The 20,718-nt window shown below is 38.4% G+C and overlaps 1 protein-coding gene across 1 annotated transcript; it reads left to right on the forward strand.

Annotated features, from left to right (window-relative positions):
* The first annotated feature begins 2,750 nt into the window (after positions 1-2,750).
* LOC124711182 (deoxyuridine 5'-triphosphate nucleotidohydrolase-like) lies at positions 2,751-15,124 on the forward strand. The gene is made up of 4 exons (XM_047241109.1): positions 2,751-2,985; positions 3,120-3,256; positions 3,336-3,481; positions 13,065-15,124. Exons 1-4 carry the CDS (start codon positions 2,885-2,887, stop codon positions 13,119-13,121), a joined length of 441 nt encoding a protein of 146 aa, XP_047097065.1. The 5' UTR covers positions 2,751-2,884; the 3' UTR covers positions 13,122-15,124.
* Positions 15,125-20,718: the final 5,594 nt, after the last annotated feature.

Genomic DNA, 20,718 nt, shown 5'->3' on the forward strand with positions numbered 1-20,718 from the left:
CACACCAAAGATCGTGGTGAATGAATGAATGGTGTGGGATTCTGGAGGACAGAAGTAAGGGCCCCTATTTAACTGAAGGATATCTTAATGGTAGGAAGTAAACCACATTCCGGCAAGAAATGTTATGTCTGTTATTGCAAAAAATACCTTTAGGAACAAGAAACATAATGTGGTATCAACACAATGGGTGTCCATGCATGTGCTTCGATAAGTGCTGAAATGATAAGGAAAACCACTCAATCCATGATAAGAAGATTGCAGCACTGCACTAATACCAATAGTCATCACTTCGAACACATTATGTAAATGGACGTTCATGCCACCTTTGTAACCTCGTCGACCTTCAAAGACCTTACTGTTACACATCATTGGATTTGTCTCAATAGCCGCTATCAGAAAATACATACCAAACTATATCATCCCATTTTTAAAAAAAAAAACAAAGTTAACCTTCATAGATCTGAAGCGACCCCAGCTAGAAACAAGAAACCAAATAATATTATGGCCCCCGTTCTCCAATGCAACATTTGTCCCACAAACTTTTAAGCTTCTATCATACTTTCGGAGTTATTGTTGGCGGCATTAGTTAGTGACTCACCCTGTATATCTAACAGTATATTCCTTGTATTTGTATAAACTTAATATATTTTTTCTGAATAGTAAAAACAAACTAAATAAGTGTGCCGATATACATAATTATGATACTATAAGTAATGGGAACTACTTCAGGCAGAGGGCAAAATTAAAAATAACTGACACAAGTCCTTATATTAATGGGCATATATGGTTCAACAAGATGACGCAAGCTTTGAAAGCTTGTGAAGCAAAGCTGTTTCAAAGGACGTTAAAAGCCTTCATAGTAAATAAATGTTTATATTCACTCAGTGAACTTAATCTACTTGCCGTCTCTTGTAACATGTAACATAATTAGAATACTAAGACAAGTGTATGTACCATTACTGTATGTAATTAATCTACTCAACCTATGTATTACGTTTGCGAAAGAAATCAGCTCGATGGCCTACATGCAAAAAATGTAAATAAATAAATAATCCGGAGACTTCTTGCAAAAGAAAACATCGCGGTTGGGGAACTGATATTGACGCACAAAAAAGAGGCATACAATCAATGGGAACAGCAGTGGCAAACATTACAGCAGGCAAGGGGCTTGTCGTTCGCCTCAGTCCAGTGCAATATAAAAAAATAGTAAAAACGTAGTATGGTAAGAAAAATCTCCCGAGGAGCTATCAGAACCAGAATTTTTATTATTCCACAACATACAAAGTCAAATCACGGATCTGATGTACTGGGGACTCGTCGACATTACATTTACATTACAATTACAATTTGTATATACTGTACATGTTACAAAAACAATATATCAGCACTCCAGTTTACTTGTATTACAAATTAATATATAACAACAGCGTTTACATAGTGAACATATTTTTACAATTATTTGTTTGACACAAAACTGCTAAGCTTAATTTACAGGTGATGTTTCCTTGCTCAGACTTCCACATCATCATTCATAAATTCTTCTACGGAGTAATAACATTTCTCCACTAATAACTTGTGCAGCTTTGGTTTCAGTTGCCCTAGCGACATGCTGTTTATTTGTTTCTTTGTTAGCATGTTGTAGATATTCATGCCCATATATTCTGGGGTTTGTGCATATAACTTTAACCTGAGAGTAGGAAGCATGAAGTTTGTCTTATTCCTAGTGCTGTATTGATGCTTAAAATTGTCTGTGAATAACGTAAGGTTACTGTACACAAAAATAATCAGTTCGTAGATGTACAATCAGGGGCACTTTAAATTTGTAGATTTCTTAACAGTGGGCGACAAGATTCTTTTGGTCTTGTGTTACACATATATCTAACAACTGATTTTTGTAATTTTAATATTTTAATGATTTTGCTTGTATTACCCCAAAAGATAATACCATATCTTATAACAGCTTCAAAACAGCTGTGATAAACTACTTTTCTTACCTCCATCCTAGTTGAATATGACAAAATCTTCATAGCGAAGGTCAGGCTGTTTAACTTATTTGCAAGTATTCTATATGTGAAGACAAGGATAGATTTTGGTCCAAATATATTCCTAAAAATTTAACACAATCTGGTTCTTTCAGTTCCTGGTTTCTGCAGGTAATATTAATTTCATTTATCTTAGAATTTTTAATTTTAAACTGTAGTAAATGTGTTTTTCCAATATTCAGTCTTAACCCATTTAGTTGGAACCAGTTTTCTAAACTGTCTAGTAGATTTGTGACACGTATGTTTCCCCCCACACCTCTACAGGATTGGAATGACAGACTCTCACACATGCAGTGAACATCCAGAAGACAACGGAGATCTTGACAATATCGTTTTGGGATGCTCCAAAAACGCTTGACATCAAAATAAACTGTTGATAACCCTTCTAAAAATGAAGATTCTCTTACGAACAAATATTAAAACATTAACGAATGTGAATAACCTAACAATCAATAGTTTAATAGTACGCTACCTACAAGAGGCGGAGCTAAAGCTCTGACATATAAAACACGGAATCTGAAATTGAATTTTGTAATTTCATATATGTATACAGTAGATGTGTACTTAAAATTTAACTGAAGGCAACATTCTAAGCATCTGCAATGATTGTATTGTTTTGTTACAAGAAGGAAAGGTCGATTATTGCAAAAATAAATGCTGGAACATTTCGTATCTGAAAGTTGGCATTAAAACGGCGGCAACAGACGTTATATGAATTCTTTGTGCCGAACGCGCCAAGAATTGTTTACGCGCGAAAGCTGCAGGTGTAAGTCGCACAGGACCGAGAACGTTGTGCATAAAGACTTTAATCTTGTTGTTGACGGTACGCTACAATTTGACAGATGCCTACTGCCACTGCAACACTCCGGTTTGTGAAGCTAACGGAAAATGCATTTGCTCCTTCGAAAGAATCTTCAACAGCAGCAGGATATGACCTGAAAAGGTTTGTATGGAAGTTGCCCTTGTTCGTGTTCTTGCAGTAAAGACGTTTGCTTTACAGTAATTTCTTAAGAGAGTTTTTTTAATTATCACATTTGTACCTTTCTAATTCGTTGCTCTTCCACATCTTATTTGCAGTGCATATGATATAGTTATCCCTCCACGTGGAAAAGAACTTGTAAAAACTGATATTAAGATACAACTACCTAAAGGTTGCTATGGGAGAATAGCTCCACGCTCAGGTCTAGCTTTAAAACATCACATTGACGTCGGAGGTAGTATGCAGAAATTCACTCTTTCTTGTGTTACAGCATCAAAGTGATCAGTTACAAAAAACTTCAACGTATGTTACAGCTGGTGTTGTTGATGAGGACTACAGAGGAAATGTTGGCGTTGTTCTTTTTAATCATTCGGATAAGCCCTTCAACGTTCAGCGTGGCGACAGAATAGCACAGCTAATATGTGAACAGATATTCTATCCGGATCTGGAGGAAGTTCAGGTATCATTTTTCGTTTCCTATCTTATCGACAGCTTAAGCACTGCATATTGTTGAGACAGATGCTACCTAAAGCTTCATATGTTTTGTAGTCATGGTAGTAAATTTGCGGTGCGTTTAACATACTGTATTTATTTCATCCATGTTGTTGACTTAGTTCATAAAAATTGAAACATTTGGCTCTGCAATTGAGATGTATGACAAGATTGTTACTTGGAACTTAAATCTTATGTAAATTCTATGGATGTAAACTTTCAGGTAATGTATTTTGGTCACTCAAGCCCAAGAACTACTTGCTCCAACAATATGGTTTGGCCTTCTGTGATAGGAAGATTTGCCAGTGTCTTAACTATTGGTTGCAGTGTTCAGCTAAATTTTCTTTAGCCTCCGATGGCTTGAGGGCTTTGCAGCTGTTCAGCAACAATACATATGAAAATACTGTATATTTTGTTCAGTGCAAAATTCAGATTTTGATATCAACATTTTATTGTTGGCTGTGGATTCTACAAACATTGCAGTGTAAACAGGCAAAAGGGTCATGGTTATCTAGTTTTTAAAAATGTGCCTGGGGTGGTTACACAGTGTGGCGCAGTATGGTGTACGAGGATGGTAACAATAAGCTGCCCAATTGTGGCAGAAGCATCGAGAAATAGTAAATTTCAGTATTGTTTATAAAACTAACAATATTCGATTTTCACAATTTTGTGCCTCCCTGAGTAACAAAATTCTCTTGTCATTATACTGACAAAATCCAAATTTTTGCAGCTTCACTGTAACTGGTGTTCAGCTATTTGTCCCAAGTAGGCCTTCATCTGTTTGCATCAAAAAAGTCTATGTTTGTGGCAGAAATTCTTGCAATAAAATAGCTGTATGGCGGTTCCTCAAGAGTACAATGCATGTATTGGTAATGTAGTTGGAACCTCCGTTCCTGCCTAAAATTTGTTTGGCCACACCTACAAAGAAGCATTTTGCAACTTTCATCTCTATTTTATTAGTAATCTCTCTGTCTATAGGGTTAAAATACACACATAGTTATAATGTTGTAACATGTGGTTCATTTTGAGAAAGCTAAAACAATGTATTAAATTAATGACACAGTTCTCAATGTGGGGACATACAATAAATAGATCTAAAGGGGATATTGGATTAAAAAGAGAGATAGCACAAATGGTCACAGGTTTGTTTGATCCTTGGGAGACTTAAAAAGATGCTGAAAGAACTGAACTGGCAGACTTCTGAGGATAGACACGAAACTATCCCATGAAAACCTGCCTAGCTTCTACAGTGAACTTCAATGAATCTAGGATTACAGTGAAACCCCATAGAGACAGGGTTAGAATCACTGAGGCATACAAGCGATTAAAAAGGATCCATCTGCAAATGCAGTTGTGGGGAGCTGTAATATTTGCAAAATGTGGCATACTCTTTCCCATGCACTTTGATGGTTCGCAGAGTTTGACAGATGCGATATCTCAAAGGAAATTTTTTTTTGCTATCATGGCCAGTTAAACTCAACTTAGAAATAAAGTTCAAATCTGTGAAATTAAAGCCTACTTTCAATTCCAATAAGAGAAATATCTTAAATTGTTGTGCAGAATTCTAATGGGAAGAAGTTGTTGGTGCAATTAACCGTGGTGGGGGGCCTTGCTTACAAGTAAGTGATCAAAAAATTTCAGAGTTTTGCTTGATGCTATATAGCTTTGAAAGTGGTAAAAATTTTCAGACTGGTGTTTGGTTTCCCCTTTAGTGCCATCTTCACCTATCTTCCATTTGATATGGGCTACATGGCCCACCCATTGTATTCTTTTTGCTCTTTATCTTCTGTGGGATAGTTGGTTGTCGCATCAGAAGGTAGATATCCTCGTTATTAGTCCTTCTCCATTATCTAAAACTGGTCCCCATATCTTCCTCATTACCCTTCTTTCAAGTATTAGTAGTTTTTCCTTTTCTCGCTTAGTCACGCTCCACTTTTCTGACCCGTACTGTGTTGTAGATTTTCATCTTAATGTTCAGTAAGATCGATTTAGAGCCGAGCATGTCTCCGAGGGAACGCATGCAGTTTCATTCCCACTGCTATTCTTTCCTTGATGTCCATTTTTATGTTATGTCCAATTGAAAGGGAAAACTAAATATAACATGTGCTATAGTGGCTAAATCAGAAACTTAATAGAATAAAAATCTTTTTCAGTTGCCAGTAATTTCTCATTTATTGTACAACTGATTCTGAAGCCCAAATGTTAATCTTCTGGTGCCACCAGTGATTGAAACTTGAAGTGTGGTATTGCGTCTCACTGTTTAGAGGCACAAAACGCGTGGGTGTTTCCAACTCGTTTCTAAATGCAAATAAGTAGGAGGCAGAGTTGATAGGAGCTGAAGGAGTCAAGGTTGCAATAATATGCGGTACGGCACACTGTTAGAGAGAAGGATTATTATTCAAGAAACACATAGTACAATGAAAATTACTTATCTTCAGTAGTTTGTAGGACTGCAGCTGCGGCTAGGGACTAAATCTCGAAACATGGAATACCATAAACTAATACAACATATTCTCAGGGACTAAGCCTTGATGGGCCCTCCTCAGAGAATCAATGCAAACAGAATTGGCTGAGGGCCGATTATGAAAGTGCGTCTGCCAAGGTTGAAATCTAGCTGAGAGGTGAACAAGACACACTCCAGTTCCGTTGAGCTGCGCAGCCCGCTAGAGTGCGCTGTGCTCGGCAGACAACGGGCTGCCAACCTTGCGATGGCGCAGTGTTGTTGTAGTAGTATCTGTGACAATGATACTACATGTGGTGGTCAGGTCAGTCAGCCGTGTGGTGTCGTACCCACGCCAAACACATGGTGGCAACTGCTGCGCTTGCCTCCTCAGCACTACACGGAAGTGACTAAGTCAGTGATTGGCTGATGTTCTACAGCTGTAGTTCTGAACTAGTAAATTACCTACCTATCTATGGTTGTCTGAAAAATTTTGCTCAGTTACGTGCCCCCTATGCTGCTCTGACCCTATTGGACTGTTTTTCATCCAGCCTGTATACCACTCACATTTTCATTCGTCTGAGATTTCGCACGGTACTTTTGGATTACCCTTTTTTAAAAAGAGAACGTTTAAAAATGTAGTTTGGCACTCCTGATTCTTCTCAATAAAGTTCTGCTGCAGTAGTCATTGAATGCTTCATACATTACTATTATGACAGCAAAACATGTTTCGTATAGAATTTCTGTGTCTGTTGCTCTTCGTATTGTTTTATTCTTGTTGTGCAATAATACATGTTTCTATAGATGTGTTTTGGAGAGTGTGTCATGGAGGCAGGCTATTTGGTTGCTGTCCATGGGGCACAGGCTCCAATCAGATCATCTGTCAGCAAGTGTAGGCTGCCTGGCAGGCAGCCCCATCACACCATGTTTGTGTGTTGTTGTGTGATATGTATGAGCCTGCCTCTGCTTGTGGGTGCCTGGCTGCAAACATGTGGGCACTTGAATTGTAACAGTGTACTGTGGAGGGCCTGTCCATCATGGACTCTTCCAGTAGGCATGTGTCTTGTCTAAAGTTCGTTCAAATATTCTTTTAAATTCGACCACAGTTCTTCTACATGCTCCTGGCCAAAGCTAAATGTTCCTCTGTGAGATACCACATTAAAGCTTGTTTATTAAGTTTACTAGATATAGAACTCTTTCTTGTTTTAATTGCCCGTTTTACTATGGCAACATTTCCCAATCTGTGGTTCGTGAAATATTTCAAGGTGTTCGCCAAAACACTTTCCCATAATGGTGGGTTTCGAGGTTGGCCCTATTATTGTGTTAGTTTCTGTGACATTCTCTAAATAATAATAATTGTTATTATTAGTATTATGTAAAATTAAATTAACCTTGTAATGCACTGTTACAAATGCGTAATGCTAGGAATTTCACATTATTAGCACCTTAAATGTGCTGGGACCCTTGCTCTTTGTACTGTATATTAATCACCTTGCAGATAATAGTAAAATCAGGCTTTGCAGATGATGCAGTTATCTGTAATGAAGTGCCATCTAAAAGAAGGTGCATAAGTATTCAGTCGGGTCTTGATAAGATTTAAACATGGTGTAGAGGTTGGCAACTTGCTTTAAATGTTCAAAAGTGTAAGATTTTGCACTTAATAAAATGAAAAATGTTATATCCTATGACCACAATGTCAATGAGTCACTATTGGAATTGGCCAACTAATACAATAAAATGAAAAATGTGATATCCTATGACCACAATGTCAATGAGTCACTATTGGAATTGGCCAACTCATACAAATACCTGGTTATTTTGTAGGGATATGTACTGGTATAAACGTGATTTGCTCCACAAAATTTCCGAGCATTGACCGAACAATAGTCCAGATTGATTTATTGTCTGACCACATGGGCTCAGTCGTGAGTAAAGCAGGTGGCAGACTTCGGTTTATTAGTAGAATACTGGCACAAAAAAGGAATCTGCAAAGGAGATCACTTACAAATCGCTCATGTGGCCGGTTCTAGAATATTGCTCAAGTATGTGGGATCCATACCAGATCGCAGAGTTCCACAATAGAGAGATGAGTAAATCGTATTGCATACAATGCTGTATGGTATGTAAACAAGCACGCAACGGGATAACACCCAGACAGTGGACTTAGAAAATTTCTGATTGGTAGCGCCAACCGAGAACTGGGAGCACAAGGACTAAACAGTTACGTCTATATAAGTAATGATTTTGTTAAGAAAGCGTCAGTCTTTGTGAAGCCGCTCGAGCAACAGCATTGGACCGCTCACACAGGTGCTGTTTCATGATCTAATAACTTGACCTGGACGTTCAGCAGATAAAAATACATTCACTGTTAATAGATTATTTTACGGAAAAACATAGGAAATGAAAATAAGAGATTTTGGTGTATGATCTAATACCTAACAGAGAGAGGTCTCTACTGGGGACAATTGACTTTTGAAACCATATATATGTTTGTGTAGGTTGGGGTTCCAGGTATCACATCCTGGAGCAATTCGCCCCAGTGCCCCCTTGTTTGCAAGTAATGGACCAAAATAAAGTTTCAGTATTTCACGCAAGCATCTATACCATTAAAATAGAACACCTACCACCGGCTGAAGTAGTGCAGTGGGTAATGTCTGCTTACTGTGAATGAGGTTGTTGATTCAAGTCTTGTCGGATGGGTGCTGTTAACTTTTAATTATTGAAGAGACTCTGATCACTATATTATTAAATCTTGTAGAGAAAAATAAATTTTTGATCACATCACACATCAAGTAGACAGGTTATTCTGTTTTTGTTTTTAATCAATGCACCAGCATTTTCAAATGTTTAAATATTATGCTGGATTAATAAAAATAATTTAAATCTCACACACACAGATTCCAAATGAAAAAGAAACACAGGAACAAAAATGTGTGCTAATGAAAAAAATTGAATTCAATATTTTCAACCACTTTTAATCCATATGTAAGGGCTGAACACCTAGCTCTTCTGCACACCATTCTGCCTCAACTGCTGACTCGTTAAAGAGTTGTTACTGATGCCCGAAGCTGCTGTATCTGCAGAGTCCGAATCTGCCTGATCTATTGTATCCTCAGAACCTCACAATGAAATTTCACTGTCACTCTCTGCTTGAAGTCCAATAATGAAGCTCACAATAGCTTCATCCATTGGTGTGTGTCTGAGCCAGTATTTGTCAGTACGTTTTCACTTTCACACATTTTCCAGCTGTCTTTCATAATGCTCTGTATTGCAGCCATAAAGTTGGGAAAGGGTAACATTGCTGACATTGTTTCATTAAATTCCAGGTAAGGTCGGTGGGGTTTAGATCACAGTTGTCGAGTGGAAGGCGTAACGCTGTAAGTCCTTTCCCGGATTCTTTTAGTACTCGATCTGCTGTATATTTTCGCTAGAGTTTGTTTCACAACTTCTAAGAGCTCGTTGAATGTTAAATCCACACTGGATGGAATTTTATGCTTGGTCAGCCCTGATTGTGTATCTGCTTAACGAGAAGTGTTATGCGCTTTATTTTCATGAATAACACCACAATACTTCTACCTGGAATATTTGGTATATGTGCTCCTGCAACTGTTCCATAGATGAGCTGTGCACGATCAGTTAACCCCTTTTCTCCTCCCACATGAACCACTGTTGCTCTTTGTCTACAAATTTCATTTTTCACACCTGGTATCACTCTGCTGACAACATTTACTGACAGTATAGTATGTATGCACTGTCAGACACTTCATGTCTTCCCTGTCTCTTCCTAGGTGTCACAATTTTCTGACCACTCCGCCTGGCTTTCTTAACATCGTTCATAACATTACACACTGTCTTTACACTCCTTTCTACTGCAGCTGCTGCTCTCTCCAGTAAGCTTCTTCTAATGGTATTAGCAAACCTTGCTGTTTTACTTCTCTATAGGACAGAGGATAAATGTAAGGATGTAGAGGCTTATATCACTAGGGGTGAGATAGATACTGCCTACAGGTAAATTAAAGAGACCTTTGGAGAAAAGAGAACCACTTGTATGAATATTAAGAGCTCAGATGGAAACCCAGTTCTAAGCAAAGAAGGGAAAGCAGAAAGGTGGAAGGGGTATATAGAGGTTCTATACAAGGGCGATGTACTAGAGGACAATATTATGAAAATGGAAGAGGATGTAGATGAAGATGAAATGGGAGATATGATACTGTGTGAAGAGTTTGACAGAGCACTGTAAGACCTGAGTTGAAACAAGGCCCCGGGAGTGGACAACATCCCATTAGAACTGCTGACGGCCTTGGGAGAGCCAGTCCTGACAAAACTCTACCATCTGGTGAGCAAGATGTATGAGACAGGCGAAATACTCTCAGATTTCAAGAAGAATATAATAATTCCAATCCCAAAGAAAGCAGGTGTTGACAGATGTGAAAATTACCGAACTTTCAGTTTAATAAGTCACGGCTGCAAAATACTAATGCGAATTCTTTACAGGCGAATGGAAAAACTGGTAGAAGCGGACCTCGGGGAAGATCAGTTTGGATTCCGTAGAAATATTGGAACACGTGAGGCAATAGGAAAGGCAAACCTACGTTTCTAGCATTTGTAGACTTAGAGAAAGCTTTTGAAATTGTTGACTGGAATACTCTCTTTCAAATTCTGAAGGTGGCAGGGGTAAAATATAGGGAGAAAAAGGCTATGTACAATTGGTATAGAAACCAAATGGCAGTTATAAGAGTTGAGGAGCATAAAAGGGAAGCAGTGGTTGGGAAGGGAGTGAGACAGGGTTGTAGCCTCTCCCCGATGTTATTCAATCTGTGTATTGAGCAAGCATTGAAGGAAACAAAAGACAAATTCAGGGTAGGTATTAAAATCCATGGAGAAGAAATAAAAACTTTGAGGTTCGCTGATGACATTGTAAGTCTGTCAGAGACAGCAAAGGACTTGGAAGAGCAGATGAACGGAATGGATAGTGCTTTGAAAGGAGGGTATAAGATGAACATCAACAAAAGCAAAACGAGGATAATGGAATGTAGTCGAATTAAGTCGGGTGATGCTGAGGGTATTAGATTTGGAAATGAGACACTTAAAGTAGTAAAGGAGTTTTGCTATTTGGGGAGCAAAATAACTGATGATGGTCAAAGTAGAGAGGGTGTAAAATGCAGACTGGCAATGGCAAGGAAAGCGTTTCTGAAGAAGAGAAATTTGTTAACATCGAGTATAGATTTTAGTGTCAGGAAGTCGTTTCTGAAAGTATTTGTATGGAGTGTAGCCATGTATGGAAGTGAAACATGGACAATAAATAGTTTGGACGAGAAGAGAATAGAAGCTTTCGAAATGTGGTGCTACAGAAGAATGCTGAAGATTAGATGGGTAGAACACATAACTAATGAGGAGGTATTGAATAGAATTGGGGAGAAGAGGAGTTTGTGGCACAACTTGACAAGAAGGGACCGGTTGGTAGGACATGTTCTGAGGCATCACGGGATCACAAATTTAGTATTGGAGGGCAGTGTAGAGGGTAAAAATTGTAGAGGGAGACCAAGAGATGAATACACCAAGCAGATTCAGAGGGATGTAGGTTGCAGTAGGTACTAGGAGATGAAGCTTGCACAGGATAGAGTAGTATGGAGAGCTGCATCAAACCAGTCTCAGGACTGAAGACCACAATAACAACAAACAGAACAGAATTATATTATTAATCCAGCCTTTTCTGTCTGAGCATGCTCTTGGATTACATATATTTGTGCAATCAGTGTCCCATTTCAGCAGACATTAAGGAGACACAGCGGTATTAATGAACTATGACAGTAATGTGACTGTACAATGCCAAGCCACGTGCATCGTTCGTGTACTGTCAAGTATTGTCGGACACATTTGGGCCCATTAGTTTGTAAACAAAGCTAAGTTCTGTGTTCTGCCGTCAACAGTTGTAAAACAAACAGGTAATACAGTACATCACTTGGAACACTGGGAGACACACTATATGAAAATTAATTTTGTGCCTTATATTGATGTTTACTGATAACAGCAGCAGTAGTGTAAGAATTCAACGGTTGTTAACAGATGTTCTGTGAAATTATAATGAAATCTAGACCTTTAGCTGCTTACAGGTGTTAAGCAGCTAAAGGTCTAAAATTTCGTTCTTCTAGAGCTGCAAGATCACCAATATCTGTACTGGTACTAGCTTCATAATGTTCTGTGAGATGTCCAATATGTATTTTATACAGTATTTTTACTGTTCACTTATTCTGAATAAAAGCTTCACTTTGTTCACTACCACGGATGGTGATTCCACAAAACAAAAACTGAAAATGTGCATAGTAAACAAACACTCTTGTCTTTACAGAGACAGTGTTTCTCCTTTTTGTGGTGGTCGGTCACCATGAGATGATCATAGGTTTATTACCAACCTCTCTCCCAGCCCTGCTCATGCTCACCTTGCATCAGTTGTGCGATTTCTTCATATGTTGGTCTCGTTGATTTGTTACTGTTGTGGTAGAACCTGCAGGTCTGGCCAAATCTATTCTTCGTCATTTGCCCATTGTCAAGTGAAAAAACGAAATGGCCCTCAATGATTGTTAAATTTCTTGTTTAAGGACCTGAATAAAAGATTTTAGTCCTGAAGTTTTATATGGGTAATGCAGGCTTCTTTATTGGTGTTCTTTAACAATAATCCTAAATACTTCTTCACTGTAAAATGCAGAACTTTAACAACTCACACATTTGTGTAAGGAAAGGAAGAGAGAGATACACACATCAGAAATTGATAAAATCAGTGGCACATAAAATTAGAAAACATAATAAACATACTTTCCCTATTTATTCTTTAAAATTTGGTTTTTCTTTGCAGTATTCTTAAATTATCTTCTAGGGCATAATTCTTTGCTATGTCACACAGGTTTTTTTGTTCCAAACGAAGCAAAATAAAGGACGGAATGTAACTATTTATTTAAATTACATGTCTGAACTTTTCTGTATTCCTTGTTTGAACAAGATTATGGTCCACTGTGTATTTTCATGTGTTGCAGTTATTTGTGACAAGAATTAATTTCATAGCTGAAACTCACTCCTTGTTGAAGCTAATATTAAGACTATTTATTATTTGTAGGAACTAGAAGATACTGATCGTGGCTCTGGTGGATTTGGTTCAACAGGCACAAAATGAAGTTCCATTTCTGCAGTCAGTGCATTATCCTTACATTAAGTGGTAATTTTTCTGATCTGTTTTGTCTACGTTGGATTTGTTTATTCAGTGCAGTATTTTATAGTTTTAAATGCATTTCTTGTTTGTGATGTTTAAAAGTAGTGAAAATAAGGATTACCTGGACAAATTTTTTTGTCTTTCTTTGAAGTTTTAAATTAAAGATGTGTTTGTAAAATTTTTACTCATGCATCTGTGATAAACAAGTACAAAAAATTCAATCTTTCCATTTTATTAACACATTACTCATTTTATAGAACTGGAAAAAACTTTGAACTTAATTTTCGACAACATAACAGCTATGGTTATTAACTATATGTTGGGGTTACGTGGACTTCTGTTAAATAAATAAACTACAGCACACTACATATGAAAACATGCTGTAACATTAGCTAATGAGTTCGATGCGTGAATGGGGAGAAATCACGGCAGTAACAAAACTAGTGCACACTGACTTCAACAGATATCATGTCAAGCCCACATGCCCTGTGTTGGATTGGATAGTTTGACAATTATTTCACATGGAGAAACAATGGTGGTGTCTTCCTCTGCAGCTTCAAATTTTGTAATAGCAACTGCTATTGTATATTCTAAAATTTAACTTCACAGCAGCCATCACATTTTAATGACTTCAACAACATAATTGCAACTACTTGTGGCAGTTTTTCCTCATACTTTAATTACGGCGAAGTCAGCTTTCTGTACTGATTAAACATTTTCTTCAGCATCCTTTTACAGATTAGTGACAGAGGAGTCAATATACTGAACATAAGAGTCTTTAAGTTGCTTGCTTATTTTCAAGTATTTGGCATTTGGTGGAATACTTTACCTTGTGTAACTTGTGCTTCTTTATTAATGGCTTTGATCTTGTCCTGCTGTTGCCTTTGTTGTTCAAGGGGTGTTCTGGTAAAAAATCAGTTTTTCTATTTTTTACTACTTGTCATTGTTTCACCAATCTTGGGACGTGGCCAAACTTGCACTAATTTTGTAGGTTGATCTTTTGACATGTCATTTGCATGTATGTTTGCTTCGTCTTCCTGTGAACAAACTGCTGTTTCTTACTGAACTGGTAGAGGTCTGTCTGTTACATAACACAACAGTTCGGTAAATATATTCTGAACATAATGGTTCAGTACGACTGACACTAGTCTTTAAAGATGTTGAAAGATCATAAATATCAAAGGACACAGTACATTTAAAAAGTGCAGCATCATGTATGCTAACCCTCATTGCATTGGCTGATGTTCGTGTGAAATCACGAGCATGCACTGTTAAAAGCCTTTAGAGGTCCAAATACTGTCAAATCTAAGAGCTACATCTCATGACTGCTGTGAGTAGGAAAAGCTAACAAAAGAATGCCACTGCCTTAAACTTAATTGAAGGTATCAGTATTGTGTGTCTCATGGTTGTCCAGACTAATTTTGGTGCATGTTTCACAAAATACTTTAATACAGATGCATCGTTCATCCCCTTGAATTGGCTTCTCCTCCACTTCCCTAAAACAAATAAAGGTTGCACTACTTTTCCTGTAGCTACCACAGATTCAGTTGGGCACACACACACACACACGTACGTACGTGCAAAATTACTGGGAAGACACTTGACTTACGTTTCTTGGTCAGTATTATAGACAGCACGTGAACTGTCGTCACTCTTGTCTCATCAAGATTGTAAACATCTCATGAGCCAAATTAAAAATCTTGCTTTTATATCTCACAATTTATCATGGAATACAGCCACTGTTCAATATTTGCTCTGTGTCATTAGTGTCGGATTATGGCTCTTCCAAAAAGCAGTGAGCCAGTTTTCTCCTGCCATTTTCATATTTTTCCAATTTAAATCTTCTGTTTGCTGTGATTCAAAAGTAAGTTTTGGTCAGCTGTCATGAATGTTGAACCATATGCTCTTCATCCATACAAAAGGAAAAGAAAAAAACCTTGCAGGTGTTCATTCTGAGGGTAAAAGTTCAATTTTGAGGTATCTCCTGCAGCTCTGAATCTCCCAGTGCAGTGTTTCAATGTAATAAGAGAAATATCAGCATGCACTGCAGCTTGACTGTCTGATGTCTCTCCATTTGCTATTGATTTTAAAACATTTTCCAGGTCTGTTGCAGCATATAACCTATTTTGTGTTGTACGTAGACAATTTTTAGGTTTTTCTAAAATAAAATGTAAGAAAAGGTTTTCATATTGAAAGTGCAAATTTTATAAATGTGAATTTATTTCACATTTGCATCAAATTTATTTTCTTCCATAAACAATTTTTTGGGGTTAATGGAAACAATCTGCTGCAGCTAAAAAATTACTGGTCCACTTAACCCTATCTTCATTTTAGGAACAGTTTTCAAAATGACTCCATGTGTAGCTTATATTTCATGGAGTTTTGCAAAGCAATAACAGCTGAATTTTACTCAAACTAACAAAACTGTGTACTATTACTAATTAAAAATGAGAATTTTAGTTGTGAAAACAAAATTATTCTTAACTGTGCATTTTACTACTTCATCCATATCTGTGAATGTAGCTATCTACAGCAGCCACATTAGCTCACACAGTACAGAGAAAAATATCTTGAGTGTGTGTGTTAATGTAATAGTTCAGTTAACCTTTAACTCCTGAACATAGGTTTGAATCTCGCACATAATTACAAAGTGTGTAACATCCTTATGAAAACAAAGTTATCAAAAACTTTTATTGTGTTTTGTGAAGTTTGTTGAATTTGTCTTATTCCTTGTGTTGTTTGATAATAAAGAATGGCTCAGCACAATACGTTAATTTGTATTAATGCACAAAAAACTAAATATTCTCTCTATTCCCATTTCTTTATTCTAATTTCGTAGCAAAGTCCGTTTTAATAAACATGAGTGAGAGGCAGATGTTTAGATGATTTTGTGTATGTTTGAGTGTTCTGTATGTCCAAACAAAAAGGACATGTTTTATGTAAGTGTTAAATATTTATGAAAATGTAACGCTTTGTCGGATGTGCGACTGATGTTCAGTGCATAATTATCACGGGTGTTTCGGCTTTATTGGATGTGTTTATGAAACAGGCTTCTTGACTTCGAGGAGCAGGCTATTTTGAATTACAATAAGGAACAAGTTTACTAGCCTTGTCACATGGATAAATGCCTCTAGTCTCCTTCTGTGTCATGTTAATGGTTGCTTTGTGCAATGGGTAAATTTTAAAGAAGTCCACACAGCACTACCAAAGTAGATTTTTCACATACATATTTATTCGCATTGTCCTTGGTAGATAATCATCATGTTTTCTGTATTACGTTTCTCACATATAAGTCAGGAAACTCGCAACGATGGGAGTCGAACAAAATTTTAAGTAACAGTAATACTTGTTCCCTACTCAGTACATATTTCTTGGTGGTGACATCACATTAATCTATGACAACACAAACTGCTTAGTTTCTTTACATAACAAATATTTAGCCTAATTATAAAAAGGGAAGTTCTGGCAAAATGTAAATACTTCAGGAGTGGAGAAGACCACTCATCGAATGGCATAAGCATTGTTAGACAAGCATACACCAGATAACTTGGTAGTTCTCAGAACAAATACACACCTACACCTCTACATCGTGCCAGCTGGTCACAATATTGGGATTGCATTTTAACAGGTGGACAAGTAGGGGAGAAGTGACATCTGTAGAAATTATTAAGCTGAGATAAATCTGTAACTCATAATTCCTCGTTTGTGGGAGATAACAGAAGTTCCGTACATTGGGTCATGGGCTGAACCCCCATTTTCACAGAGTATATCAGAAATGCTACTTTAGATTGTGGAAGTTGGCACTCCAATGTCATCTATCTGTACTCCGAAATGTTCAAGGGTCACAAAAATGAGTGCAAGACAGGGGTGGGCAATTGTTTTGGCTTGAGGCCACATTGTAGAAGCAGAGGACTGCACCTTGTAAAATAATTGCAGTCATTAGTTAACATTACAGTTCAGAAAGGCATAAACTACCAATAAATCAATTTATTTTTTGTTCTAATTTCATACCTGTAGCTGGAAGAACGTTTAATTTTAAAATAAGTTTGACAGATGTATCCTACAATTTCCTACATTTTTTAAAAGTAAACAGAAAGATTGCTTGTCAAATAGCCTGCGGGATGATGTCTAAGAGCATATAGGGGCCTGTATTTACTCTTGTTGGTAGAGCTAGAAAAACTTCACTTGCAAATATGTGTAGTCCCAAATACAGAAAACATTTTCCCAGCAAATTTCTTCATTCATCGAAATTTTCAGCAGACTAAGATTTGTACTAAAAGTCAGGTAACGTCTAAGTATTAAATGTCTTCGATAGTGTAATCTGACTGCATGTCAGTGAGTAAATGGAAAATATCTTTATGGTAGTTCCTATAGTCACCATGTTGAGTGCAAACTACAGTGCACATGTATATGAGGTGGAATCCAAAATTTTTGGGACTGATGCTGCCACCTGGAAAGTAGGAGAAGTAGAAGATGTTTGCACCGCTAGTTGGTGAGAGCTGCATATCTGACGAGTCTGTGTGCAGAGTGGCATTCGGCTGGGAGGACATGTTGCATGTCCTCAGTGATTTCCGTAATACTCAGTGTTTTGTGTGTGGTTATTTTACAATGGATCCGCAAACAGAACAGCATGTGTGTATCAAATTCTGTGTGAATCTCAGGAAAAGTGCTACGGAAACCCTTGCAATGATTCAATGTGTGTTTGGGAGACAGTGTGTGAGCCTTATGTGTGTGTTTGAGCGGCATGCTCAGTTCAGGGCCAGCCTTACAGACGTCGAAGATGATGCTCACGCTGGAAGGCTCGTTAGCCGCACAACGCCAGACATTGTTGCCAAACTTCAACAATTAGTTCGTGTGGATCAATGTCGAACCATTAAAGACCTTTTGCGGGTGATATGGGTATTGGTTATGGACATGTCGACGAATGTTGACGTGAATTGGGCATGCATCGTGTCTTCCCAAAATTTGTGCCTAGGATCTTGACTGCCGATCAGAAGGCACAGCATGTTGAAGTGTGCACAGACCTTTGCCGGACCTCATCTGATGAGCCAACCTTCTTGTCACAGGTTATCGCCAACGATGAGAGGTGGATTTACAGTTATGACCCAGAGACAAAGCAACAATCGTCCCAGTGGAAGAGCCCGGACTCAAAGGCCCAAAAAAAGCGAGACAGGTGAAGAGCATGATTGTTTTCTTCGATACCAAGGGAATCGTGCACAAAGAATTTGTCCCACCCAATCAAATAGTGAATTCCACGCACTACTGTGATGTTTTGAGACACCACGATTCCCAAAACTAAAATTGAAAGGCAGTCGGTTCGACACTCTAGAGAGGATTCAAGAAGCATTGCTGACAGTGATAAACACCCTCAAAGAACAGGACTTCTAGAAAACATTTGACCAGAGGCAGAAGTGCTGAGACCAGTATGTACATGCGGATGGGAACTACTTTGAGGGTGATGGTGACCATTAGTCCAAAGTTAAGGTTTTCAACAGATAGCAGCACCAGTCTCGAAAATTTTGGATAGCGCCTCGTGTTGGTGTGGCTGTCCTAGCAGAAATCACCAGTCACATGTGTGAAGGAAATCTCAGTTTAAAGTTAGCACACTGGACTCGGATTCAGGACGACGATGGTTCGAAATTGTGTCCAGCTATCCAGATTTAGATTCTCTGTGGTGTCTCTAAATCTGTCCAGGCAAATGCCAGGATGGTCCCTGTGACAGGGCACAGCTGGTTTCCTCCCCCATTCTTAACACAGTCTGAGCTTGTACTCCATCTTTAATGACCTCAATATCGACGGGGCATTATACCCAATCTTCCTTCGGTTCAAGGTTGATTTTTCTGATTTGGTGGGCCACATGAAAACCCTTTGTGGGCCATTACTTGCGTATCTCTGGTGTAATATGTTCATGTTCTTGTAGAGATGTCAAAAAATTCGTAACAGAATGGAAGCTTGAAGAGGATATTATCAATGGGGTGCACTTTACATAAGGTATGGCATGAACAAAAATTAGTACAGTCCAAATGGTGTTATCACTGTTTTAGATAGGTCCTCAGTAGCCATGGGAATTTGCAGGTAAGCTTGTTACACTAAACACGGAAGCACCTGATAAATGTGAGTAAAGTCTTGGATGTTCAAAATTCTGTAACTATCAGGTACAATGTGTGAACATTGGGGACCTGATAATGATCCCAGAATCTGTATGTTCCGTCTTTCGTGGGTAAGTGCGCACGCAAAATAAATGTATTATTTGACTACTTTGTCATGAGAGCTTGCAGTAAATCATTGATAGTAGTTATAGCTGGGTGTGGTCCGTCGGGTGCCAGTCTGTGCTTTGTGGCAACTTGGTGTAGTATTAATTTTGTGCACAGTGTCGTGTCTGAACACCTCTGTTTAAGTGCCACACGTGTTTGGGTGAAGTGGGTAAGGGGGCGCACAAACGTAGGTGGCACACTCAAGCTGTTAGAAAAGTTAACTGTACTGACCAATATGTGCGGTGGGGTACATCCCAGCTATACATGCGATAACCACTGGCATCGCAGCAGGTGATGTCTCATTCACACTGAGCACTGTGTGGCATGCACATGACTTGCAAGCAAAAGTATTTTGATGTGCAATTAAAAGATTCTTGTTGCATAGCCTGAGCTTCTTTCTCACTTCTTTATAACTTGTTGCCTGTCATATTTCTGATTCTAAAGTATGATAGTCATTACGCAGTTGCAGACGGGTGTTAAGTGTAAATTGAGGTAAGTGCTCTTGGAATAGTCACACCCAGAACTGCCTGAGACTGTGGCAACAGAATGCTGGTGATACCAGGTGCCAACTCTCCACTGCTGGTTTGCCTTTAAAGATACCTCGGGTTAGGTTTGAAAAGAGAGGACATCAGTAGAGAAAATCTATGCCCAAAACCATTTCTCAACCATCTGCAACCAGAAACTACTGTGAAAGATTCTCGTGCAGGCTGAACTCTGTTGCAACACAGTTCTGAACAGTTTGGTAGAGTCACTTTTCAACATGTGGTTGGACAGCAGGCATTGTAAGCCCCTATTGGTGGTTTCCCTCTGGGAATGATGCTCACCTCTGAGCCACTGCCGATCACAAAATATTCATTTGTTGAGTTGTCTTAACACATACAGTCTACTACTGTCACTCAAAAACAGGGCAAAACTAGTCTGGTCCACACATTTAAGCTGTAGGGAATTTTGTTGTGAACTGTGTTCAGAAATGGGTCTTGCGCTTCGGTGGCTGCACAGTGTGGAGCATTTGTGTTGTTATTCACCAAAGTTAGCATGGAACTGACACAACTGCGGTCACATCAGTTCAGCTGTTTGAGGAATGTTATTGCGAGCTGTGGGCTGGTTGAATGCCACCACTCTTGCCATGTCATTCGTGTGTGTGTGTGTGTGTGTGTGTGTGTGTGTGTGTGTGTGTGTGTGTGTGTGTGTGTGTGAACATGTTGCAGCGGGAATGGACTGGCAGTGGTCATCGTTGTCTGTCCTGTGCATGTATTGTCTTTGCTGTAGGATAGCTAAGTCTCAGGTCTAATTTCCATCCCGTTGTT

The sequence above is a fragment of the Schistocerca piceifrons genome, chromosome 8 (genome assembly GCF_021461385.2).
Source record: "Schistocerca piceifrons isolate TAMUIC-IGC-003096 chromosome 8, iqSchPice1.1, whole genome shotgun sequence".
Classification (NCBI taxonomy): Eukaryota; Metazoa; Arthropoda; class Insecta; order Orthoptera; family Acrididae; genus Schistocerca; species Schistocerca piceifrons.